Source organism: Microtus oregoni, unplaced genomic scaffold, assembly GCF_018167655.1.
Source record: "Microtus oregoni isolate MIOR12 unplaced genomic scaffold, Mior012 000033F_ref0000390, whole genome shotgun sequence".
Classification (NCBI taxonomy): Eukaryota; Metazoa; Chordata; class Mammalia; order Rodentia; family Cricetidae; genus Microtus; species Microtus oregoni.
Window position 1 is genome coordinate 4,203,722 of NW_024543092.1, and position 16,739 is coordinate 4,220,460.

At 46.2% G+C, this 16,739-nt stretch overlaps 1 protein-coding gene across 3 annotated transcripts in view; it reads left to right on the forward strand.

The window, feature by feature from the left end:
- Window positions 1-1,775: 1,775 nt before the first annotated feature.
- Window positions 1,776-16,739, forward strand: part of Utrn (utrophin) — a 519,634-nt gene continuing 504,670 nt past the window's right edge. Inside the window, exons 1-2 of one of the 3 annotated variants that reach the window (XM_041680416.1) lie at window positions 1,776-2,265; window positions 9,162-9,332. In XM_041680416.1, coding sequence (XP_041536350.1) covers window positions 9,254-9,332 — 79 coding nt within the window. In that variant the 5' untranslated portion in view covers window positions 1,776-2,265; window positions 9,162-9,253. Of the gene's footprint in view, window positions 2,266-2,447; window positions 2,466-9,161; window positions 9,333-16,739 lie in introns of those variants that run through there. The other 2 variants (XM_041680414.1, XM_041680415.1) reach the window with 2 other exon arrangements.

Here is a 16,739-nt window from a genome sequence, read left to right on the forward strand (position 1 = left end):
ATGTTCTGCCTAGCCTCAGGCCCAAAGCAATGGATCCAGCTAATCTCAGCCTGAGTCCTCTGAAACCGAGAGCTAACATAAATCTTTCCCGTTTAAGTTGTTTGGGTCAGTTATTTTGTCCCAGCAATGGCAATCTATATATAGCACACTTGATTTGATGTCAAGAACCTTGCATGCATTTGCTTCTGTTTCTGATCTCACCTACTGAATGCTACAGTCTTTCAGGGAACGATCTATGTTGGATTTCTAAGCATCATTCACCCCGGCAGACCCCATACTGATGCTCACTTAAGGAAGAAATGAAGGCAAATGAGAAAGTCATATCTATTTCCAGTTGGTGGTTCGATTCTATTTGGCTTGTGTGAAGAGAACCCTCAGAAGCTGCTAAATCAGAGACTTAAGAAGGAAGACTCTTTCAAGGACTTCCTCCTGTCCCAGCCCACAGTACTTAGAGACCCCAGAGGTTTTCAGCTAGTAATTAACACAAGGCTAGTGAATTATTTTTACTGGCTTATAAATTAATCCATAAGTATTAAGGAAGCAATAAGCCAGCACTCAGCCATTAGGCATGTTTTCCTCTTATAAACAAGCTGAGGACTTTGGCTGCTATTTTTTTCTTTCCCCTCCAAGCTTGATCGTAAAAACAGTCCCAGGAACTCATCAGAATGAAACGTGTGATAAGAAAAAATGCACACATAACACAAGGTTATGTATCCCAAGGTACGTGTTGGCTAACGGGGTAAGTTTGCAACAAGTTCTGCAAACAATGTATGTTTGCTTGGAAAAACAGAAAGAAAGAAAAACAAAACGGTTTGGCAGATGGTGATGCTGGTGAAGCCCCCGTCCAGTAAGTACTAAAGCCCGAAGTCCTGAGTTCGATCCCTAGATCCCACATAAAGGTGTAATGAGAGAACTGTCTCTACAAAGTTGTCCTTTGACTTAAACGGGAGTGTCACTGGGGCCCCACTCCACACATCAAGTGTATGAACACACACACACAAACACACACACACATAAACACACACATAAACACACACAAAACACACGTGCGCACATAGTAAAAATGTAAAGTTAGAACCAACACGAAAATGAATGAAAATATAAGGGTATCAGCATTTAAAACAGTACTAAGAAAGAAAACTGCATAAAATAAATAGACCCTTGCATGTAGATAGAACCCCAGGCTCAATATAACATCAGTAGACTAACATGGGATGAGTTGGCAAACAGGTCGAGATTTATCTTTTTAAAAAAATTGAAAGGCACCCAACTGAGACCCTGTCGGTTAAGGGGGGCGTGACACACATTTTTGGACACTTTGAATAAGGGGCACAGTGCGCTAAGCCTATTCCAGCTACCGGCTCTTAGCACGCACGACTGGTTCCGGATTCCCGCACCGAGCACCGCACCGGGCCAGCGGCTGCGGGCTGGGAGGGCGCTTAGGGCTAGCGCTGATTGACCGGGCGCGCAGTCAGGTGACCCGAGGCGCCACGTTCTGGGAGCCCGGCCCGCGGTGGCTTCCCAGGCAGGGGCAGGGCCCACCGGGGAGCCGCGAGGGACTGATCTCTCCCGGAACAAAGTTGCAGGGCCGGTGGCCGAGGGCACGCGAGCAAGTGACGCGGCGGAGAGCGGGAGGCGGTTCCGACCTGCGGGATCCACGGCTCCGGGGCTGGTCTAGCCCTGCCAGAGAAGCGAGCCCCTTTCCCGGGGTGGCGGGCTGACCAAGCAGCGCCCCACCCTCGCTCTCCAACAAAGGGGCCGGCGGCGGCGGGGGAGGACCGGGAGGAGGAGCCGGAGCCCGAGCCGCGGGCTGCTTTCGCGCACAAAGTTGTGGAGTCGCCCTTCCCCGGAGGAGAGGAGCGGGCAGCGCGGGGCGCGGGATTTCTCCCGCCCAGGGCAGAGGAGGAGCCGCGGGCGCCTTCGGCCGAGCGGGCGACCTCGGCGAGTGGCGCCCCTTTTCTTTCGGGTCATCCTGCAGACGGAAAACTCCAGAGCGTGCCGGCCTCTGCCTAGCGTTTGGACTGTTTTGCTTTTGGCGGAACTACCCGGCAGGAAGATTGCACAAGTCAGGGGGCGTTTCCAATTGGGTGTCAAGTTTTTTTCCTCCCCTCTTTCGGATCTTGTCTGGCTTTCCACGTTTCATTTAAAAAAGAAAAAAGAAAAACTAAAATCTCGCATCGCCCAACGCAAGCTCCCGCACACCCGGCTTCCAGCGACCCGAACACACCCAGAGGAGCCCTTGGGCCTCTGGGACTTGGCGAGCAGGTAAGTCCATGCATTATTGAAGCTCCGGGCTGTGTAATGTGACCGCAGTCCCCGAGGGAACGGGGCGGGGGCTGAGAGGAGGTGGGACCTTTCTGCGGTTCCTCCGCCCGGTCCAGAAATAGAAGCCGTAGCCAACTTCTGCACTTTCCCTGGAAGCTCAGCGGCCCCACTCCTGGGTGGGAGCGAGCTGGGATGAGAAGGTGGGAATCTACTTGTCGCCAGGGTCTCAAATTTCTCGGGCTGGTTCAGTGCTGTCGTCTTGTCCCTTCCTGAGGGGGAGAGGCTGTCGCCTGTTCGTTCATCGCCCCGAGCGGGCGAGCACAGCTAGCGATCTCCAAGAGGGGACGTGGCCTCTTCAGAGAGCCTGTCACACACCTCCGGTCCTGGGGAGGCGGGGCCCGGGTGGTGTCCCGGAGGAGAGGGTGGGGAGGGAGGTTTGCGGTCTGAGGGTTGAGGAGCGCTTCCCTGCCGGCCTCCAGGCTGGGGGCGTGCTCGACCTCTGTGTGGTTGCTGTTCCCGAGGGTGGGGCCCCAGTGTGGCGAGATCACCAGCTCCCTGCCAGCAGCTCTGGAGAGACTGAAGGGAGAAGGGGGTACCTCTTTGGTGCGCAGTCCCGGTCGCCTGCTTTTCCGGACTCTTGGCATCCCTTACTGCAAGTGACAAGGTAATTCATGCCCCCATTAGGCCTGGGTCTGAGACTCTGCTTGCCCAAGGCCACTTACAAAACCAACAAAGAACTAATTGTAGGCTGTGCAACTTTTAGAAGGCACATTGTTCAAAGAGACTTTTCAAGTCCCTGGATTCCGACGGTGTGGCGTTCCAGGGTTATTTTCAAGGGGAGGAAGAAACGTGTGTGACCCCTGAGAGCCAGGGACCCGCCTTTTTTGAACCCTCAAATTAGAGCTTCTGGGTGTAATTCCGGGCTGCACTCTCAGGAGTGTCCCGAGGGAACATCCTTGATCCTCCTAGCCTTCAGGTCACCTGGGTCACCACTATCGAGAGAGGTGGGCTCTCCGGGTGGTGCTTGGAAAAGTGCGCCTTGGTCAGAGTGCAGGAATTCCAGAAGAGACGGGATCTCCTGGATGGCGAAGCAGCAGCAGCAGCATTAGCAGCAGCAGCAGCATCCATTCCGTTGGAACTTGCCCTGGGCCTCTGAAGTCAGGCTGGACCCTCAGGGGCTGGCTGCTGGTGGGCGCTGGAGACTCAGCTTGCAAGAGCTGGTGGAATTCGAAGCTCGTGGGTCCTTCAGCCCGAGGACAAGGCGGTGAGGGGCGAGGGCCGTGCGCACTGAAGCCACCCTCCCTTCGCCCCTCTTCACCAGCATTTATGAGACCTTCGAGATAGCTCTTTAACTCTCCTTTGGGTGTTTATCCAAAATTTATTGCGCCTGTAAACAGCATTAATCACAGTGGTATTAACCTTCCCTGGAGCGCTTCCTAGCGTGAGTGGCAGCTCTTGGCACTCAGCGGTTTCCTTCACAAGTGGGAATGCAAACCTGTCCCTCAGCTTCCCTCTCCACTCTTCCCAGCGTTCCTAGCTTTTGGTTACTAGTGAGCCAATAGTTTTTTTGCGAGATTTAACAGCTTTCCGCCACAGCTGCACCTGGTTGAATATTCCTTAATGGTGACACTGTTTGAATGTTGTATGCTCTTGAACTTTTGCCTCTAAAGCCCCCAGTCCTGGCGTTTTGGTCTAAGTAACAGAAAAGCATCAGCCCGAAGGAGGAGCTGGTACATGTAGCTAGCTGGGTGCGTGGGTTTCGGTGGGGGTAACTTCACCGACTGTCCTTTTGATGGAAGAGGTTGGGCAGCAACTGTGTAGGTAGGTCTCCTAGCACAACCTCACGGTCATTCACTTCTGGTTTCTTCCTTATCTGTGTGGAGTGTGGCTCCTTCCATTCCATAGGTGCGGAAGTGGAAGGAAGCTTTGATTCTGTTCCCACAGCTAATTATCGTAGCATTTTATTTGTGTGTTTTGAGATAGGTCTCATTTACGCGGCCCAGGCTGGCCTTGAACTTGCTTCAGCCTCTGAAGTTGCATGTACCACCACACCTGGCTCACACCTGTGGCAGTTTGGAAGAAAGTATCCTCAAACTTTCTTATTCAAACTGGTGCTCCTGGGACGTTAGTGGCAACAAGAGTTAGTGGCTGTTCAATGTTTAAATGACCTGTTAGTGTCTTTCCTCCTCATTCTTTTCGAGTTCTTTGATCACGTTTTCTGCTGTTTTTCAGTGTAGTGGGGATTTGCATTATCAAGAAGAGAACGTAGGAAAAATGATCCGAAGGAGAATGGCAGAATCAAACATTTTAATGAAGACATATTATTGGTCATGTCCCTTTGTACAAGTTAACTTTTTCTTTAAAAGAAATTGGCAGGGGTGGGGGGCATTTTTTAAAGATGGCTCAGTGGTTAGGAGACAGTCCAGGTTCACTTTCTTATGCCCTTTTCTGGCCACCTTGGGCCCTAGGTACACACATAAGGTAGGCATTCACACATAAATGTTAAGAAATGCATTTTTAAATATTTATTTATTGTAGGTGTGAGAGGGAGCAAGCCCCATCACACACGCAGAGGTCATCAGGCTTAGTGGCAGGTGCCTTTTTAAGGGAGTAGAAAAGTCTTTGGAAAGGCTTAATGTGGAGGTCCCTGGCTATAAAGGGAGAACACTGGACTTGTCTCTCAAAGGAACTGCATTCCAGGAAAGAGAATTTTTCTTAGGCAACTGGAATTTTCCATAATAATTTTTTTACATATTCTCCGAGCAAGATTTTGGGTCTCTAAGATATTAAGATACACATAAAAGCATAGCAAATCTTTCACAGTTTTCTACTTCAAGATAGGAATATAAAAAATTTGTGATTAAAGTTTTCAGGAGAACTTGTTTTTGTTTTGTCTTCTACAGTCTTGTGTAGCCCAGGCTGGCCTCAAACTCTCTGTATATCAGAGGCTGACTTTGAACTCCCGATTCTCCTGCTGGGGTTTCTGGTCCACTCCTGGTAAAAACTGCTTGGCAAATGGCCAGCCTTCCAGTCTTTTTCCCTGGTCACTTTTGACTTTTGTTTGTTTGCTTGTTTTTGTAATTCTGGGGTTCAAACCCAGAACCACGTGCATAAGGTAAGCACTCCATCACTGAATTACATTCTCAGCTCTTTAGCTTATTTTTAATTTTTGGACAGGTAGCTTAGATTAGTTTGGGATTTTCTATGTAGCTCGGGCTAGCCTCTTTCCTCTGTCGCTCTAGAGCTGGGATTAGAGCTGCGAGTCACCACATCCAGGTCTTCACATTCTTCTTTTCTTCTTTCGTTTTTTTGGTTTAGGTTTTTGAGACAGGGATTACCTGTGTAGCCCTGGCTGTCCTGGAACTCGCTTTATAGACCAGGCTGGCCTTGAACTCAGGGATCACCTGGCTTTGCCTCCCCGAGCACTGAGATTAAAGGTATGTGCCACCACCACCCGACTCTGTAAATTCTTAATACTCGTGAAATCATATAAACATTTAAAAAGTTTTTTATTGTCCCATAAAGCCTGGGAGACTGATGAACCGATCCATATATTGAGAGGAAATGGTTCTTAAAGCTTTAACAATTTGCCAGTGTTCTTTTGCTTTAACTCTCATTTTGCTATCATTAATGGACTCGACTGGCTTCCTGACTTGCAGAAAGAGAAGTTATTATGCTACATAATGTTTATATTTATATAACAAAGTAGTACTGTAGGCTACACTGTTCGAATGTTAAATAATAGAACACAATGCTGTTCCACAAATATAAAATTTAAAATAACAGTGTAGTACAATTCACTCTTAGCTGAAAGAATTGAGGCTGGAGAGGTGGCTCATTGGTCCAGAGCACTTCTTACTCTTGCCGAGGCCGCGGGTTCAGTTCCTGGCACCCACGTTGGGGGGCTCACAACTTCCTGTAACTCCATATTTAGGGAACTGGACACTCTCTCTGTCCTTCATGGCCATCTGGCACTTCCAGGTGCACGGACTTACATGCCGGCACTCAGATACACTTAAAATAAAAATAATTTAAAAACAAAGCCACTAAAGAACTGAAGTTGTCCATTCCTACCTAGAAATAAACCCTAGTTCTGACAATTGTTTTTCATTTGTTTGTTTGTGTTTGGGTCCCACTTGGCAGCACAAAGGGACCTAGAACTCACAGGTCCCCTGGAACTGGGGTCAGGTCCTCTGGAAAAGCAGTCAGTGCTCTTAATCACTGAACCATCTCTCTCTTCAGCCCCCTGAAACTCGTTTTAACGTGTGAATTTGTATCCTTTGTTCCAGTGTGAATGCCTTGAGTGTGATATTCCTAACTAGTGACTAATTTAATTGGCACTAAGGCACTCATAAAGGGGCCAGGAAAGAGACGGATGCTGAACTTAAAGCTGAACTCTGCTCCTTTCTGGGCTGTGCAATCCAGGAAACGTGGAGCAGTATGGAGCAGTGCTTGCTAGCATTCTTGATGAGTGAGCGCTACTGCAGGGCAGCTCTTCAGTTCTCTAGGTTCTAAAGATGTTTCTCACTGTCACTGCAGATCAGATTGTTTTATCTGAGTGGCGCCTACCAGCAGCAGAGTCGGTATGATGAACCTTCCAGAATAAAGTCTGTATCAGTGGGCTCTCTGCATTTCTTCATAACTACAATACATACCATCCCTGAAACTTAGATCCATATTTCCAAATGCCTTTTGGCCTTTTCCATTATATGTCTCTGAAGCAACTTAGACTCAGCAAATACAAATGACATTCATTATGTCTTCCTCTTTGTCCAACACCCTCGGTGTTTCCCAACCTAGTGGATGGATAGTCTGTCCACTTCTGGATTGCCCAGTGCCAGCGGAGTCACTCAGCATCCTAGTGTTCTGTGTTCTAATGCCCGGGCTGTTCCCAAGTCTTATTGATTTCTTTATTTAATATCCTGTGTATCCACTCATTATCCCTCCACCTAATCTGTTGAGGCCACAATCACATACTGCCTGTACTATTAGTAATGTTATAACAGAAAGGCTAGCATAATAGATACCCAGTTGCTCTTGCTTTTTTGGATAGTATTGACTTCCTCTTCCTGTGTGTGTCTTTATATATACACACATACATTCAGTGCACATATAGAAATGCATAGGCATTGAAGATATTGTCATACTTCATCATATGTCTCTTACAATGGAAGATAGTCTCCTACCTAACAACACTATTAATTAGTCCTGGGGTTAAGATTGGTATAATAAGAATGCCTAAAATAAACTCTGTAATGTTTTCTTTGAGAATTCTGAATTCAATCCAGGGTTGTATTTGGTGGTTAGGTCTCTTTAGTTTTAGTCTTGTTTAATATACAGAGTTCTTTTTTATGTAGATAGTTTTGGTTTGAGTGACATTGAGTCTCTCTTTCTCTCTCTCTCTCTCTCTATATATATATATACACACACACACACATATATATGTATACACACACATACACACACACACACGTGTGTGTGTGTGTGTTTGGAGGCCAGAGACTGGCATAGTGAGTCTCCTGGTATTTCCATTTTACTTTCTGAGACAGGATGGATCTCTTGCTGAACCTGGGCTCCCTGATTGGCTATGGTCTTCCTGTTTCCAGCTTCTAGTGATGAGATTACTGGCACATGCCACATACCTGCCTTTTTTTATGTGGGGGGTTGAAGTTGGGTCCTCATGCCTTGCAGCAAGTTCTTTACCCATGGGACCATGTTCTTTCCTCCTAGTCCGTTTGTTTTGACCCCTCTCCCCATTTGTCCATGATAAGCCTCATGATTGAGATTTTGGCAGGGTAGGTGCACTGTGTTTCCCATCACACCACCTAATGCCTGTTGAGGCTTTTGTGGTGTTTGCTCACTGGTCAAGGTTGGGATCATTTTCCTCTAACAGAGTAGCACGAAACACATTCCAGACACAGAGAAGAGCTGAAACTTTCCATTCTACCTCTTCTTACTCACACGACCTCAGTTCTCCGACGAGTGCACTGCTCTGACCTGCTGTAGTCCTCACTGGTTCCCACACGTTCCTCTGGCCTACTGACAAGCCGCCACCAATGTCAACAGGCTTATGTCACCGCTCCCATCGTCATCGTCCTCAGACAGGTCTCAAAACCGCCCTAGGAATCTCTGTTCTCACCTCCCTTCTCCACCTATTCGCAGACGGGCTTTCTCTCGCCTGTCTACCGTCCAGAGGCACTGACGTCAGCCCTCCCAGCCCTTGGTGGTGCATCTACTTCATAGGCCAAGCTCTTCCTTTTTCTACTTCCCGTTTTGGCTAATTAACGTCTTCCTCTCCCTGAAGATTCCGCTTAAATGTCATTTCTTCAAGAAAGCCTTCTCAGTGGCCCTGGGCAGGTTGGGTTTGTTCACTTTATGCCTTTATTACTTTATGTTTCTCTTTTGTACCGTTGCCGACTATCAAGGTTGTAATGAAATCATTCATTATATAATGAATTGCTTAGTGTCTGTGAGGCTTAGTGTCTGTTAGGCTCCTCATGGAAGAAGCTGTGTCAACTCCCCATGGCTGGGTCCAGTGCCTCATATGGTAGATGCTCAGTAAGTCTTTACCGGTTACTGTATATAACCTATATTAGAATATATGGGGTTGGGAGATGACTCAGTGGTTAGCACCCATGCAGATGCCTGGCAGATGCAGCACCACTTTTGTGATTCCAGGATGTGGCATGTGGATTCAGGAGATCTCTGGGGTTTACCAAAAGACTCTGCCTTAATGCAAAAGGTGGAGAGCATCATTTGAGGTAGACACCCAACGCCAAGCTCATACATGCGTGCCCATCCCTTTCACATGTGAACACACAGACATATACCAGCAAGGAAAAAAATAGGAAATACATTTATGCATTTCTAGTCAATCCTTTCTCTTTTCCTTTTAGGTATTCATGCCAAGCTGGACCACTATTCGGAGTTGACAGTCTGCAGAAGAAGATTTGGGAAAGCCTTTGGATTACATTGAAACTCAGCCAAGATGGCCAAGTATGGGGACCTTGAAGCCAGGCCTGATGATGGGCAGAACGAATTCAGTGATATCATTAAGTCCAGATCCGGTGAGTGGTGGGAGCTTCCGCTGTGGATCTTTCTGTGGGGAATGTGTGAAAGACAGCGATTTCCTAGCTTGTTTTGCCATGTTCTTGTGAGGCAGACTTCTCCTGACAAGCTTCACGCTGCCCAGTGACCGTCCTTCTGTCAAAGGCCACATCCCATCTCTGCGTGGCCTCTCTTACTTTCTCAGCCTTCTTTTGTTGCCGTGTGTGTGGAGCATTACTGGAGACAGTGCTGCCTGCGGCCCAATGCTGCTCGGTTCTGACGTCAATAGGATGTACAAACATAGTCGGACATTTTCCCTTATTTCCTGACAACAGAGTGGGATCACGTGATCAGAGTAGAGAATGATCACGTGATCAGAGAAGTGAGTACCCTAGTTTCTGGCAGGAAGACCTTGTGGTGGGGTCCATTACCGTATGCCCACCTACCATGCTGCTCTTGGAGGCCAGGGCTGGAATGTGACCTCTTTCCTTTTTTGAAATGTCCACTTCGCAAGGCAGTTTCCCCCACTTGATCAAATCAGCCAGACTAAGACAGACCAATGATTTTCATGTGATCATTTGGATTGGAGGTCTTTGGATGCCACCCTTCCCCCACCCAGCTTATTATTATATAACTGCTGCTTCTCAATTCTGGTTCTTCAAATGAATCAACTGGGGAGTAGTTTTTTTTTTTTCTTTTTACAAATGCAGATGTGTTGGCTCCACTCCAAACCCACTGAATGAAAATTTCTCTATTTTTTTTTAAAAAGCTTCAAACATGATTCTGAGACAGGCTCAAAGGGGAGATTTTTGTTTGTTTGTTTGTTTGTTTAAGCAAGCAGGGCCTTCTGAGTTCTTCAGATTATATAGAACTCTGTTCCTGGCCGTGAACATTGTCCTTTAGTAACTCCATTATCATAAACATTATATCTGGCGTCACTCTTACAACAACAACAGCAACAAATGGAGCTCAAAGATGATTTTTGCAGTGAGAAATGTCCTTGTGCTCTGGCAAGAGCATATTACTGATTTGGAAACTACCAAAATCTGTGCACCGACTGTGATCTCACTAGGAGATGCATTGCCCTTCATGATGCCAGCAGTGCTGGGGTGGGAAAGCGTCTGGATGTTGCAGACTTGGCTGTGATTTTGCAGTGAGGTCTGTAGCTTTAGGAATCTTGGGAAGGTGCCGCTGGCAAGTCCTGTGGTGTATGCACTATGAAGGGTATTCTGAGGAGGTTGTGTTCCCCTAAATTTCATTTCAGGGGTACAGAACTCGTATTTAGAAACATGTACAGTAATGGGAAAGTGGAAGAGAGACAGTCAGGTATCTCTGCATGTCCCATAGTTGTCTATGAATTGTGAAGACGAATGATTCTCAGTTTTGCTCTAACCCAACCTCTGTGACATTAAGACCTTGGATTTGGGGATAGGGAGGTGTCTCCATGGATAAAGCCATTGCCACAGAAGCCTGATGACCTGAGTTCAATCCTCAGAACCCTGGGAAAGAGAGGTAGAAGGAGAGAACTCTCTCCAAGGACCTTGTCCTCTTCGTATGATGTGCACAGTGGTATGTATGTGCACACACATGTACAATAATAATAAATAGACAGATAAAAAAGCCTAGGACATTTATTTATCACTGGTTCTTTGGCTTTGTCCACTAGAGAACAGTTATTAGATACAAAATTTAATTCCTAGAGTATATGCTGAGTGTCCACACTTCCATACTGTTCGTTCAGTTTTAAATGACTGTTTATCAAGGCTAACAAGGCTTATTCATACTGCTGGGGTCTAATTTGTTACGGTGTATCCTTTCTGGTACTAAGGGTTGATTGTGTTAAAAAAATATTATTCATTTGTGTGTGCATGGAGGTAGGGTAGCCATCCATGCCACGGCAGGCCTGTGAAGGCCAGAGGACAACTTTGGGTGTCTGTTTTCCCCTTCCACACTGTCCGTTCAGATCAAACTCAGGTTGGTTGCTTGTTGAGTCTTGCTGACCCAGTGTATTGCTTTTTCAAGAAGGACATATCAATTTGTTGAGTAATTCTGTTTGTAGAGTTTCTTCCTAGGCAGTAGATATAAATGTACATTTCACTTGATTGCAGTACTGTTTATAATAGGAAAAAAAAGGGAAATACCATAAAAATCCAGCTTGGGCATGAGTTGGGTCGTTGTTGCCTAAAGTGTTTAGAAATGATCACCAGCTATAAGGTTGTTACTATTTTCTTTAAAACCCATGTTCTTAGTCAAGTAACTCTGGAAATAGCAGCGAACTTACTGTTTCTTTCCTGGGATCACACAGCTGCGTAGAGTTCACAGAACCCCAGTGGAGATAATCAAGTTAGAACAAATGACTAAAGTAGATATTTTTTCATAAATGGTGATGTTGATGTGTGTGTGTGCACGAGTATGTATACATGTTATAAACATGGAAGATGCCATTGATAATTGATTGTGATACAGGTAGCTATTGATGTGAGAAGTATCTTTTAAAAGATTGCTGGTGGGAGCTGGGTGATGGGCTCAGTGGTTGAGAGCACTTGCTGTGGTTGCAGGGAGGGGACCTGGATTCATTCCCAACATCCTTATAGTGGTGGCTCACAACCATCTGCAACTCCAATCCCAGGGTAGGGGATGCTCTCTTCTAACCCCTGAGGATACCAGGCACACACACAGTGCACATACGTACCCATAGGCAAAGCACTTGTACACATAAAATGAAAAAATAAATAAATTTAAAATAATCTGTTGGCCATGTGGCACCTCCCTGTTATCACATGAGAGGCTGGGACAGGAGGATTTGGGGTTTGAGGCTAGCCTGGGCTACCTTATGATATTTTGCTCCCCCCAAAGAAATAATAAGAACAAAAATGAAGATGTGGAATTCTCTTGGTATTTGGGATAATTCTTTTCTTACTGTCCACATGTGTTTTCCAAAGCTGCTTGATGGGGCTGTATTATTTAGGCTTTGACATTTTTAAAAACCCTAATATTACATGCAGTGTTTTAATGCCAGTGTTATGACTGTGTCCTCTTCCCCCTTTAGTGGCACCTACTTCAAAACACGATGAAAATTTAGCTTCTGCATAGCTGAGATATGAATCACATTCCTTTGGCTGGATTATGTTGCAAAAGCTGGCAGATAAATTTGGATTTGAATGATCCTGTGAGTCATCTTGCTTTCTGGAAGGCACGTTCTCCATTTGTGCCTAGGGCAAATGCTTAGTATACAGTGGTATTATCTCAGGGTACGCCAAAGTTTACAAACTATCAAGAGACTTTTAGAAATCTAGATGAAATAATTGGAGTGCACTATGCAGTGAAACACGTTTGAAGCTCCTTATTGGGTACGTTCCATGCTGTTTTCTTCCTTCCTTCCTTCCTTCCTTCCTTCCTTCCTTCCTTTCTTATTTTCAGTTTTTAAGAAGGTATATTTGCTTGGCACCTGTTGCTTGTATGTAATCTCAGCATTTGGAAGGTAGAGAAAAAAGGATCAGAAGTTCAAGGCCAGCCTTTGCTCAAAAAACAAACAAACAAACAAAACAAACCAAAAACCAAAAAAAAAAAAAAAACCCAAAACCAAAAACCAACCAAAACCAGAAAAAGCTCAAGCGTGGTGGCTCATGCCTGTAATCATACTAATTGGGAGCCAGCCTGGACAGTTTAGTGAAATTTTATTTCAGGGAAATACCCCCACCTCCTACAAAGGAATATTTTCCCATTAGAGAATTAAAAAGCTGAAATAAAATTGAGAATGTTATACATGCACATAATATGTTTTGATCAAATCCACCTCAATCCCATCCCCTGCAATTCCTCACCTCTGCCTACAATTTTCTTCTAATTTCATGAATTCCTAAATTTTCCCATCTCTGTGTGTGTGTTTTATGTTTTGCTTTGGTTTTTGTGGAGACAGAATGTGGTGTCTCCCTTTGTGTCAGCTTGACACAGGCTGCAGTCGTCTGAAAGGAGGGAACCTCAACTGAGAAATGCCTTCATAAATTCCAGCTTTAGGGCGTTTTCTTCATGAGTGATTGATGGGGGAGGGCGCTGCCCCTTGTGAGTGGCGCCATCCCTGAGTTCTATAAGAAAGCAGACTGAACAAACCATGAAGAGCAAGCCAGTAAGCAGCTCCCTTCCATGGCATTTGCGTCAGCTCCTGCCTCCAGGATCCTGTCCTGTTTGAGTTCTTGTCCTGACTTCCTTTAATGATATGGAAGTCCAAGTCAAGTGAACCCTTTCCTCCCCAACTTGCTTTTGGTCATGGTGTTTCATCATAGCAATAGTAACCCTAACTAAGACATAAAGTCTGACTGTGTAACCCTGGCTGGCCTGGAATTTACTACGTAGGTCAGGTTGGCCTCAGACTCACAGATATTCACCTCCTTCTGTCTCCTGAGTGCTGGGATCAAAGGCATGTGCCACCTTACCCACCTTTATTTTTTATTTTTATTTTTGAATTTTCGAGACAGGGTTTCTCCGTAGCTTTTGGTTCCTGTCCTGGAACTAGCTCTTGTAGATCAGGCTGGCCTCGAACCCACAGAGATCCGCCTGTCTCTGCCTCCCCTCCCGAGTGCTGGGATTAAAGGCATGCGCCACCATCGCCCGGCCTGCCATCTTTATGTTTTTAAGTCGGTCTTTGAGCCTATCGTATGACCTATTTTGGTCAGATTCACTACCTTCTCAAACTCCTCCCAAATCTACCCTTCTTTCCCTACCTACCCAAATTTGTGTCCTCGTCCTCCTCTTCCTCCTCCTTCTCTTCTTCTTTTTCTTTTCCTTCTCCTTCTCCTCCTCCTTCTTCTTCAAATGCATTGAATCTAGTTTGTGTTTTTCATATACTCTTGAGTGGTTATCCACCAGGGTGGCTTCGTTGACCCACAGGGATGTGGTGGTCTGAATGACAATGGCCTCTATAGGCTCATATATGTTTGAATACTTGATCCCTAGTTGTTGAAGCTGCTTGTGCCCAGGTCAGCAACACACATCCACTCAGGACTTTACTCACTCCTTACGACTAAGTTATCAAAAGTGAGTCCTGAAATCGCTTAAAGAACAAAAGCCACACATGCTTTGTGATTGCAGGGCATTTGCCTGAGATATGAGCAATGCCTAGAAAGGAACTTGAGGGCTGTGGCTGTGGGTCACTTTGTAGAGCACTGGTCTAGTGTGCAAGAGACCCTGAGTTCCATCCCTGGGAACACATAATCTAGTTGTGGGGCTTCACACCTGTAATCCCAGCGCTCAGAAAGTGGACACAGGAGGATCAGAAGTTCAGGGTATTCCGAAGCTTGTCCGTCTGTACTGCATGAAACCCTGTCCCAAAACCCAGCAAACCAAAGAACCCCCACAAACCCATAAGAAACAAAACAGAAAAAAGGAACAGGACTAGAAAGCATTTGTTATCTACTGGGCGAGGATTTGGAGTTGCTGACAGTCGGCTGCTAAAGCACTTGTAATAATGACAGCCTAATCTATATAAGTTGGAAAGCTTAACAGGTTTATAAAGATTTTAAGACAGTAGACCAAGAATAATTTTTAGGTGAAGTACATTACTGCTGGAGTGTGTGGCTTATGAACATCTCTGGAACATCATGAAATATGAAATAATAGGCTGGACATGGACACAAGTGCACATATGCACGCGCGCGCGCACGCGCACACACACGCACACACACACACACACACACACACACTCCCAGCACTCAGGAGGCAGAGGTTGGAGATCTCTGTGAATTCCAGGCATAGTGAGTTCCAGGTCAGCTAGCACTACAAAATGAGACCCTGTCTCAGAAAACAAAGAGATAATGATAGCAACGTGGTTCTGGTTGCATATAAAATTGAAGACCATCTTGACTGCTGTTGGAGTCAGTCAGTGACGAACACTTATTAAAGTGTGTGCTGATGGAGAAACCAGCACCGTTGTCAGTGTTGAGAGCTTTTCAGAGCTCCTTGAGAAGGGCAGACTCACAGCCTCGGATGGCGTGCCATCGGACCACAGTGAGACTGAAGTACGTGAGACCCTGTTTCCAGACTAAAAGTGTCCGTCGTTAGAGTGTTTGCTGCTCTTCCAGAGGACCCGCCTTTGCTTATCAGCACCCATCTCGGGCGGCTCTCTACTGCCTGTAACTCTAGCTCTAGGTATCTAACACTCTCCTCTGGCCTCAGTGGTACCACTCTGCATACATGTACACATACATATAAGCAAAAAGAATCATTAAACAAAATAAAAAAGCATAAATAAAGAAACTCAAGTGTGACAGCTTTATCATTTTCCTTTACCTCCTGTGATTTTTTTTTTTTAAGACAGGGTCTCACTGTGTAGCCCTTGTTGTCCTGGAGCTCCCTATGTAGACCAGGTTGGTCTAATCACAGCGATCTGCAAGCCTTGCCTCCCAGAGCCTAGGTTCTAAAGGCCTGGCCACTACCTCCTCCGTTCTTATCTTATCCTGGGTTCTAATTGTTAGGGAAATTAGAGTCTGTACTAAGCTGATGCTAATTCCCTCTTTGTATATTTAGCATCTTACCTTACCATACACAGACTGTGAGCAGACGCGATGGTAAGAGGTTTTTGTCTTTACAGTTGGTCTTTCATCAACAGCACTCCAAAGCCACACGGAAGTCATTATTTCAGTAGGACCCACCCAGGTGCTTTGGCACACACCACTTTTCTCTGTCATTGTCTGGTTCCCTGTCATTCTGCTCAAGGCTTAGACATAGCCTTCATTGAGTGACCTTCTCTGTTGACTTTGGGAAGTCCTGGTTGTTTCCTTGCCCCTGCCAAACACCTTTTCTTTCTGTATTTATTCGAGAAGAGGGCTCACTTTCTGCCCTAGTCCACCCTCAACCTCATGATCCTCCCTCCTGTCTCAGCCTCCCAAGTGCTGGGGTGACAGGTGTGCACACCACACCCCGCTGAGTCACCCGGTCCCATATCACTGCATGTGAGGTCTCTGTGTTCTCCTTCTCACTATCTGGTGCTTTGTTGGCATTATGCCCTTGTTGAACTCCGTGTCAGTGGGGAAACCAATACGCCTCTGGCACCAAGCCCATTGCTTGTTCGATTACAGCTGAGTCATAAGTACTTACCCAGTGGAAAGGGTTCCACAGCTTAGAAAGACAGGAGCTGGGATTTGAACTCAGGTTCAGATCGGACTGGCGGAACCCTGAGTCTGAACTCTGAATCGTCTTTTTGTTTAGAAGGCACTTTATCCCGTGGCTGCTTGCAGGGTCATTATTTTGTGCCCAAATCTGTTCCTTTCAGATCTGCCCAGTGTTGACTGTGTGCATATATCCCTTCTGTCTCTTCCTTACTGCCTACTGAGGGTGACCCTGGGCTCAAATCTGGAGCTGCTTTGGTTGGTTCCCTGGTGGCATCGGAGCCCACATAAGAGATAGGACCTGCTGCTCCTTGGCCTGCCTGC